The sequence below is a fragment of the Lichenostomus cassidix genome, chromosome 5, assembly GCF_008360975.1.
Source record: "Lichenostomus cassidix isolate B80296 chromosome 5, HeHo_3.0, whole genome shotgun sequence".
NCBI lineage: Eukaryota > Metazoa > Chordata > Aves > Passeriformes > Meliphagidae > Lichenostomus > Lichenostomus cassidix.
In genome coordinates, this window is record NC_139486.1 from 59021394 (window position 1) to 59031037 (window position 9644).

The 9644-nt window shown below is 50.5% G+C and overlaps 1 protein-coding gene and 1 pseudogene across 2 annotated transcripts; one reads left to right on the forward strand and one right to left on the reverse strand.

The window, feature by feature from the left end:
• Positions 1-947: 947 nt before the first annotated feature.
• On the reverse strand, positions 948-1892 carry LOC146436791 (mas-related G-protein coupled receptor member X2-like). Its single transcript, XM_085063907.1, has one exon. The coding sequence runs from the start codon at positions 1890-1892 to the stop codon at positions 948-950; it is 945 nt and encodes a 314-aa protein (XP_084920033.1).
• A 2475-nt stretch (positions 1893-4367) lies between these two features.
• On the forward strand, positions 4368-6245 carry LOC146436792 (proto-oncogene Mas-like; annotated as a pseudogene). Its single transcript, XR_014852931.1, has 2 exons — positions 4368-4541; positions 4957-6245. The product of XR_014852931.1 is annotated as a proto-oncogene Mas-like (transcript).
• The last annotated feature ends 3399 nt before the right edge of the window (positions 6246-9644 follow it).

Consider the following 9644-nt stretch of genomic DNA (forward strand, 5'->3'; position numbering starts at 1 on the left):
GTACATTGCTATTCCACTAAAGTATGTTGCTCCGAGCTCCATCCAACCTGTCCTGGAAAACTTCCAGGGATCCAGGGACAGCCACAGCTTCCCTCAGATGCACCTCAAGTGGAGCCAAACCTCAAGTCACAGCTGCAACATGAGCGGAGCTAAAACCATCCAGACAGCCCAGAGAAAATGGGAGAACCCAGCATAGGCAGTTCCAGCTCCAACCCCTTGTCCTGACAAGACAGCCCACAGCCCCAAACTCAGTGTGCATTTTTGGGAAAAGACTTCCAGAGGCAATCCCAAACACCTGCCCACTTGTCTGGGCAACAGGGCTCAGTGTGAATTTTCGACACCTCAGTCTTCTCATGTGTCAGGACTTGCTGGAGATGGACAGGAATCACTCAGGAATTGTTCTGCACTGCTGTGCCAAGATTTCTTATCCACCTGCATGCTGGTTTTAAGCAACCACACCAAGAAAATCCATTTGCAGAATGTCTGATTCTTGGTGACTCAATTTTAATATTCCACAGGGAAGGGAAGCTCATTTCTGAAGCAGAGAAAGCTCAGAGCTGTTGAATAGGAAAGATTCAAAGCAAAGACTTGAAAACAAAAGCTTTCAAGGGTGTCCCTGCCCATGGAGAAAGGGTCAGAATGTGACGATCTGTAAGGTTCCTTCCGACCCAAACCTTTCCATGATGATTCGTCACATCATCCAGAATCCACCCCAGGCAGGAGTTCCCCTGCTGCACACAGCACCAGCCTGACAGAGCTCCAGGAGCATTTGGACAGCACTCTCAGGCACAGGGAGGGATTGTTGGGATGGCCAGGGAGCAGGTGCAGGAGATGGCCAGGATGGTGCAGGGCCAGGAGCTGAACTCCGTGATCCTCGTGAGTCCATTCAAACTCAGGATGTTTTTTGATTCTGTTTCACAGTGATTCTATTTCATGAGGATTCCACTTTATGATGACTCCACTGTGTTGTCCCTATTCTGGGGCTCTGGCACATCCTCAAAAGCCCTCTGGAAGGTAACTCTAACAGAGAGGGTGAATTCCTTTGCACAGCTCCCAGCCAGGAAGTAAATCAGAGGCTGGGCACTGCTGTTGGCCCAGGCGAGCAGGACAGAGGTGCTGAGGGCAAAGACAGAGGGGTCAAAGGCTCTCAGCAAGAGCCAGAACCCAAAATCAGCGGTGAAGAAGGGAAAGAAGGTGACAGGCAGCAGGACCAGGGCACAGAGCTTCCGTGGGGGCTGTTTCCATGAGCAGCACAGGAGCCTGGCCAGCAGGGCTAGAGCAGAACAGATCAGGGTGAGCACTGAGAAGAGGTAGCTCAGCACCAAGGCCACCAGCACCGAAGGGCAGAAACAGGGGGTGACGGTGAGCAGGAAGGAGAGGAGCCAGAGCAGAGCACACAGGAGCACCGGGAAGCGCTGGGAGCGGTGGCAGGGCCAGAAGGACACAGGGAGGACAAAGAGAGCTGTCCCAGCACTGAGGGCTGTCAGAGAGTAGAGCCGGGCAGTGAAAGAGAAGAGGATGGTGACGTTCAGCCCGGCTGTCACACCCCGTGAGCCCAGCTGGTGGCAGAAGCTCTCTGGGCCATAAAATATCCCCAGGGTGATGGTGATGAAGAGCAGGAAGGTGAAGTCAGCAATGGCCAGGCTGAGGATGCAGATGGTGATGGGGTTCCTGCGGGTGTGGAAGCAGAGGAGCCAGAGGACAGCCCCGTTCCCCACCATTCCACACAGGCACAGGAGCAGTGTGACAGGGACTCTGCTCGAGTGGCTGTTGTCACACTCGGTCCAGTTGGAGTGCTTGTCCTCATTCCAGCTCCCATTGGAGACTTTCCCACGGGGCTGGCTCCAGCAGGCAGGGCTGGCTGTCTCTGTGGCAGGGGACAATGTGCTCATTGTGACACCTCTGCTGCTTCTCCTTCCCCTCACACAGCTGGCGGGGTGACAAACACACACACCTTACCAATGCTGCTGTCCCCCACACGTGGCTTTTCCCATCTTTTCCCACCCCCAGCTTCCATGTGGAGCAGCACAGGGAGAGGCAAGGGACAGGACAGATTGCTAGCAGGATGTGGGAGATGGGTATGACTGCAGGAGATTCATTTCAGTATTCTCCCCCTCCCTTTCCCCACAATATTTAGAGCTTTAATACCCTACGGACCAAAATTCCCCCACCAAAATCAGTCAGCAGGTCCCATCTCAAAGAGAGAGACACTGATTACATTGAAAGAGAAGAGTCTGACCTTTCCTTTCTCAGCCTGGAGAATTTCACTGGAGCAGACACACTGTGGGTTCACATTGCCTCACACACACCAGCTGCTGTCCCTGGGTCAGGATCTTCAAGAGCTTCCCTGGAATGCTCACTTGGGAAAGGGGAGAGAAACCTGCTGGGTGAGCCTGGGCAGTGTCCAGTGAGGGGTCTGTCCCAGGCCCCCTTTTGTCCCTGCTGGATCATGTTCTCCAGGGCTCTCACAAACAGAGAACTTTCTGAGCCTTTGCTGGGATCAGAGCTCTGCTTCTAATCTGCTCTTGACTTTGTCCAGGAAATGAGTAACAGGAGAGAGCCTCAGCAATGAGACCTGTGGGAAAGCAGTTTGTCTCTGTGTCAGGTTCCTCTTTCGTTTTAAAGCAACCCCAATCCTGAAATCTTGTCTTTTGAACTGCCTGAACTTGCCCCTCTCATTCCTGGGGTGAATCCCTAGGACCCTGCACTACAAAATTTGATTCCTGGTTCAAATGTTGTTTTCGTACTTGTATCCCACAAATTCAATGGTATTTGACTTTCACCATGCAGTTTCCAAGAGGATTAATGCAATAAGGAATGCTCTGTGTGAGCTGGAGCACAGGCATACAGCAGAGGGATGATTTAACATTTCAGAAATGTCATTTTTTCTGAGAAGAGGTTAATCAATGCTGCTCTCTTGGCTACAACCATTAGAAAGCTAGAGATTTCATTCGACTCATCTTCTACACTCCCTTGGGAGTCAGACAGCAGCCGACAGTGAATTCCAAAGAATTCCTAGAAAGCTGAAATGAGATTATTCCCACCCAGACTGACATGTGTCCTGGAACTGGGATGCTCCTGCTGGAATCTGGTGTGTGTGGAGACCCTGAGAGCAGAACTGCCTCCTCTCTTCCTCACTGTCACTGTGTTTGTGTCCCCAGCTATGGAATCTCACATCCCCTCACTGGGCCAATCCTTTCCTGTGCAAACAGTTGATGATCCATGAGCTAAAGGGGCTCCAGGAGAGCTGGAGAGGGACTTTGGAGAAGGGTCTGGAGGGACAGGACAAGGGGATATGGCTTCCCACTGACAGAGAGTGCGTTCAGATGTGATACTGGGGAGAAATCCTTCCCTGTGAGGGTGCTGAGGCACAGGTTGACCAGAGAAGCTGTGGCTGCCCCAGGATCCCAGGAAGTGTCCAAGGCCAAGCTGATTTGCATTTGGAGCAATGTGGACTTTTGGAAGGTGTTGCTGCTGGTGAAGGGGTGGGATCAGTAAAAACAACCACAAGTGCTCACAGGATGGAGGAGAAGAAGGATGAGCTCTGGTGAAGGGCTGATAGGGGGATAACAGCACTCCAAAATCTGATCTCTAATAATTTATTGCAGGGAGTGGGTTCAGGTTGGATATTAGGGAGAAATCCTTCCCTGTGAGGGTGCTGAGGCCCTGGCACAGGTTGTCCAGAAAAGCTGTGGCTACCCCAGGATCCCTGGAAGTGTTCCAGGCCAGATTGGATGGTGTTTGGAGTAACCTTGTCTGGTGAAAATGTCGCTGCTGGCAAAAGGGTGGGATCAAGTAAAAACAACCACAAGTGCTCACAGGACTGAGGAAGAGGAAGAGGAGGAGGAGGAGGCGGAGCTGCTAGTGAAAGGCTTCAACAGAGTGTGCCTGCATAAGAATGTCAACAAAGGGGAATTCTTGTCTCAGTTGTGCTCCCTTGAGTCCAGGGAAGGTTTTGGCAATGATCCCAGAGCTCTTTCTAGAAAGGGAGTTGTTTCTGACAAGCACCCAGCTGCCTTCCCAGCACTGCCAGCACTGCCAGCATTCCAGTGCCACCAGCACCACCAGCATCCCTCTGCTGCTGGAGGGACCATGACCCCTCAGGGAACAGAAATGAGCAATGGTAGAAAACTGTTGGGAGTGGGACGGCAGGCAGAAGATTGGACATTCTGCAGGGACGAAGTGTTTCTAGTCAAGAGCAAATGACAAGCCATTCACACAGTTCTGGTGGAGCTTTTGAAAAAAGCCATTTCGTTTACAGAAAAAAAAAGTAAAAGTGAAACTCAGATGTAGCCAGAGCGGCAGTTTCTGACTCCCCCATGACTCCACCAACCCTTAGGAAGCAAGACCGTGACAGGGCACAGAGAGAAGTCAGCGGGATTGGAGTGGGGACCTCCTGGGGATCTGGGCACTTTCTCCTTCGTGTTACTGACCTGGGAGGCTCTGCTTTAGGATATGGATCCAAAAGGAGCAAGAGATGCTGGGAACTGCCACTGATCTGGACAGACACCCTTTGCCTGCTGCTGCCCCACACTGAACAGGTCAGTGCAATGCTTTCCTTCCTTCCTTCCTTCCTTCCTTCCTTCCTTCCTTCCTTCCTTCCTTCCTTCCTTCCTTCCTTCCTTCCTTCCTTCCTTCCTTCCTTCCTTCCTTCCTTCCCCACCTGCCTCTCCTCCGGCAGCTGCTCTGTTCCTGCCACCCTCTCCCAGTGACTGCAGTGTCCTCCCCAGCTCCTCCCTCCTCTGCCCTGAGCTTTCCTTCTGCATCTCCTGCTGGACATCCCAACCCTCCCACCTCCCTCTCCCACCCTCACAATTTCCACCACCCTCCTCCGCTGCACATCTCACTTCTCTCCACTGAATCCTTCCTGCTGCAGGGAGCTGCTGAGGAGCTGCGTGGTCAATCCCAGGATTCTCCAAGCACTGACCACTGAGTTCCCATCCACTCTGACCACAGCTGGGATCCATATCCCACTGCCTGCCCTGTGTACATCCATGGAGCTGAGCACCACATCCCAACCTTCCACTTCACCTACTGATGGAGACGATCTGTGTGGGATAGATGTCACTGACTTGGCCACAGATGGTGCCACACTGCTCATCTGCCTCTGTGGGCTGGCTGGGAATGGGGCTGTTGGCTGGCTCCTTGGCTTCCGCATGTGAAGGAGCCCCATCACTGTCTACATCTTCCATCTGGCTGTCATCAACTTCCTCTACCTCCTCTTCGTGGTCCCCTGCACTGTGCTTTCCCTGCAGGCAGATGTGTCCTGCTCTGCTGCCCCGTCCCTGCTGTACCTGACGGTGCGTTTCACGCTGTCCTTGTTTCCCTGCAACCTGAGGCTGTACCTGCTGACAGCCATCAGCATCGAGAGATGCATTTCCACCCTCTGCCCACTCCGGTGCCACTGCCACCTCCCCCAGTGCGTGTTATGGGTGGTGTGTGTCCTGCTCTGGATGCTCTCCATCACTTTTGTTGTCACAGTGACTTCCCTGTGCCAGTCACAGGAACACGAGCACTGCCAGGTGGCTCTCATCTCCATGTTTGCCATCAACCTCTTCCTCTTGGCCCCAGCCGTGGTCATTTCCAGCACAATCCTCTTCATTAACGCCAAGCAGCAACAACCCAAGAGGCTCAGCATCACTATCTTCCTCAGTGTGCTCTTCAGTCAGCCCATCACCCTCTGCAATTTCCTGCAGCAGCTCGACTACACTGTTGTGTCCTCCCAGGTTGCTTTCCTGCTCGCCTGCATCAACAGTGCCAGCAACCCCTTTATCTGCCTCTGCATGGGGAGCTGGAGGAGGCACTGCTTCATGAGGTCACTCCAGCTCTCCCTCCAGAGGGTCTTGGTGGAGCCAGAAGAAGACACTCCCAGCAGCAATGATTCAGCCATGGACACAGCACTCTGAGCCTGTTGATCCCTTCCACTGAACTGCTGAAGGAACCTTGGACAGTGGCTGAGGGTTTCTTCAAGCCACCTGATTAATAAACATCCCCAACATCCCTCCTCCCACGATGTAATCCTGCAAGAGAAGACAGCAGGGGCATGTGGGAGGGATGCACTCCAGGGAGCACATTGGAGAATGGCTTTCCTCCTCCCTTCCAGGACCTAAAAGACTATTCCCCCAAAAGGGATCCTTCCCTACACAACTGTAATCCCAAAAATCCCCCCAGCATGGTTCTTACATCCCACTGCAGTCTGATATCAACAAACATCATCCTGAACCCTGAGCTGCCTTCACCCCATCTGCCAGCACTTGCTGCCTTCCTCTGGCTCTTGCTGCCAGCCAGGAATGGGGGTGGAGGGAGGGAGGGAGGGAGGGGACACAGGCATGGCTTGTGCTCCCTGCAGCAAACATGATCCTGAGTGCCCAGAGCTGGGATGGCAGCGGCACAGCCGGCATGGGCAGGATGGCCCAGGGGCTCAGCATTCCCTTCCCAGCTGCTCTCTGAGTGGCACAGCAAAAAAACTCTCCAAATATAATTTCTTTCTAGTGTTGTGAGTCAGGTGCAAAGGACTCAAAATTTCTTCCTCTCCCATTGTTTCAGCTTCTCTTTCAGCAGACTGAGATGGTGCAGCTGCAAGGGGAAGGGAAGTCCATGGTCCTCAGCACAGCCATTTCCTTCCAGGAGCAGGGTGACACCTGTGTTTGTCACCATGGGCTCCACGGGGCATCACCCTCTCCCCCTGTGGCTTCACTGAGGTCACCAGCCCCACCACAGCCCACACCTTCCCACTATGTCCCACCCCATTCCAACCAGCCTCACCATGTCCCACACCCCATCCCAACCTCCTATCCCACTCCCCCATGCAGCCCACACACCTCCTGTCCTTCCCATCTCTCCCATTCCCATCCCTGAGACTCCAGTCCCTCCTCATGGGATGCTCACCCCAGGCTGCCCCATAAGGTTCTGGGGACTGTTTCTGGAACACCCCTCTCCAGAGCTTCCCCCCTTAGTATCCAGCCCCCCAGCCTCTCCCAGTGAGGAGCAAGAGGCAGCGGCAGGATGGATCCAGCAGCATTTATTGGGGTGGAGGAGCAGGAATGTCTGGGAGCAGCGGAGACACTGCTGGAGCTCCCGGCTGGAGCGGGGCAGGAGCGGGGCTGTGGGGCACTGCCCGGGGGAAGAGGACCCTGAGGGTGGGGGGTCTGGAGGGAATCAGGGCGAGACGGGCGGGGCCTGGGGTTTGTTGGAGGGGTCAGGAGGGGTGTGGAGGTGGTCGGAGGGGGTCTGGATGCTGCTGATCCCAAATGTTCCCCTGGAGGGCAGCAGAGCTCCATAGGTCATGCTCTATGGCTGCTTTATTTCCTCAGGAACTATTATCCAGCAGCGGTGACTGCCCATCCACCAGGGCGAAAACTAGAATACAATGCTTCAATTAACTGACAATCTTGTGCACTTTATTCTGACTTAATATCTGTTGCACAGATCACCTGTTGCAGAACCAAAACATGGATGACCTTTTCTACAGCTTCTTTAGCCACTTCCATATTTTGACTCTATTTTATTTGCCTGGTGTGTTCTGTGGGGCATAATTGCAACTTCAGCTGGTTTTTCAGCCTCCCATGCTTGATCGACATAACCTGTGCAGATAACAAACTTCTCTGTCTCCACATTGCTCTGATGGCAGGCAATGCTCCAAAAGCATGTTTAGAATCCCTCCAGATGTTTACTTTCCCTTTGGCTCAGTTCCAATGCCTGGGTGAGAGGAGTTCCACCCTCTGCAGTTTGTCCCAGAGCCCATTTAGGAGCTTCCTGAATCAACAGCTCCTTAGCTGTGACTGCTCACAAACAGCCAGGCCATCCTTGCCATCAGTGAATAATTCAAAAGATCTCCTGGGATCTGGCAAACCCAAAGAAAGATTCCCATTAGTGCTTTTTAAAGGTGTTTGAACACAGCCCAAGCATCATCAGTCCATACAATAAGATCTTTATGGGCAGTTAAAAAACTCCATACAAAGGGTGGACTGGTAATCCCAAATTCCTGATCCACCACCCAACCATTCCAAGCAAGACACGCAATTCTCATACAGCTCATGGCTCATGCTTAGTTTTCTCTGGCCTCTGAGAATTTCAAAACCCAGGAAGCTCAGAGTCTTCTTCATCACTTGGGCCTTCTCTCCCAATCCCCTGTAATCATTTAGTCTTTTAAAGTTTAGCAATTCAACAGTTGGGTCTCAGCACAGTTCTTTAGTTTTGGTGGCCAGCAGAATATCATCAACATGTTGTAACAAAGCCTCTTGCAGTTTAAAAGTCTTCTGTTCTTCTAATTCCTTTGCCAGTTGGTTCTCCAAAACTGTGGGACTATTTCTAAATCCTTGTGGAAATACAGACTTGCCTGTGGATTTTCCCACTTAAATGTGAATAGTTCCTGGTTGTCATGGCTTAGAGGTGTGCAGAAAAAGGCATCCATTAAATCTATTCCAGTGAAACAATTTTTTTATTATTGTTTTTATTTTTTTGCACGATCATGAGTCTATATGGGTTAGCTACCATTCTATGTTATTAATTCCTGAAAATCCTTTTCAGTATTTCAAATTTCAAGGATATTGGTTATGCCTTACCAGGCCTGTGCATGATTTTAGTTTGATTCTTACAGGTTCCACTCTTTGATTTCCCAGGAATGTCGCTGGCCATTGGGGATTACTGCATCCTTAATTTTCTTTGCAGTAGGTTCAGACTGGGAAGTCAGTTCCTGTAACATAAACATTGACGCTTCCACATATTTAGGAATTTTAGAGATTTCAATGTGAATTTAATTGGATTGGGAAAGGGGTCATGTTTCACAAGTCCTGGTGGCACCAACAATTATGATAAAGTGATTCCTTAATTCCCATTGGAGCGTATTTAATACTGAATCAAATCCCAGTTTTTCATTTCTCTCTGCACAGGAGTTTGCAGCTGAATTTTAAACCTTTTTTGCCTTTGGCCATCTAAATACTTAGAGCAGACTTGTCTGTGCTACACATAGAACAACAACACTGAATTCTTTTCTCCATATTGTCCTTCTCTAAAGGCAAACCAAAAGGATCCAAAGGCACTATAATCCCTTTGGTATTCAGGGAGATTTCTTAAAGTGGAAAACATTAATCCAGCCATTCATCTCATTTTGTCCTCAAAAGAAGAATAACATCAGTTATAAAAAATTGTTATAGTCCCAGGTACCATTTTGTGGCCATTTTTCTCCTGACTCCAATTCATACAAAGGCCACTACTGATAAAATATTTAATTAAATTCTCCCTGGCAGCTGTTCCATGAGGAAGGGCCACCAATCTTCCTTCAATGTTTCAATGTACATCCAAATGGTGATTTTCTCAAAATACCATCCCTGTGAATCCCTTTAGATTGATCCGTACCCATAATGACACAATACATTATTTAATTTCCAGAACAACCAGGTTCAAACATACAAACCAAAACAAACAAACAAACCAAAGCCAAAACCAAAAAACCCCTCAACTCAACCCAAGCCAAGTTCCAAAATACCAAAAAAACCCACAGGTTACAACAATATGGAAAACCTAGGTTACCCAACACAAAAACACAGGTTCCAAAAGACAAAAAAAAACAAGCTGAAAAAATTCCAGTTTCAATATACCAAAACAATTCCATTTCAAACCACCAGAATACCAAGTTCCAAAGG

Coding starts and splice junctions, on each gene's coding strand:
- LOC146436791 (XM_085063907.1), bottom strand. CDS start 1,892: ATGAGCACATTGTCCCCTGCCACAGAGACAGCCAGCCCTGCCTGCTGG.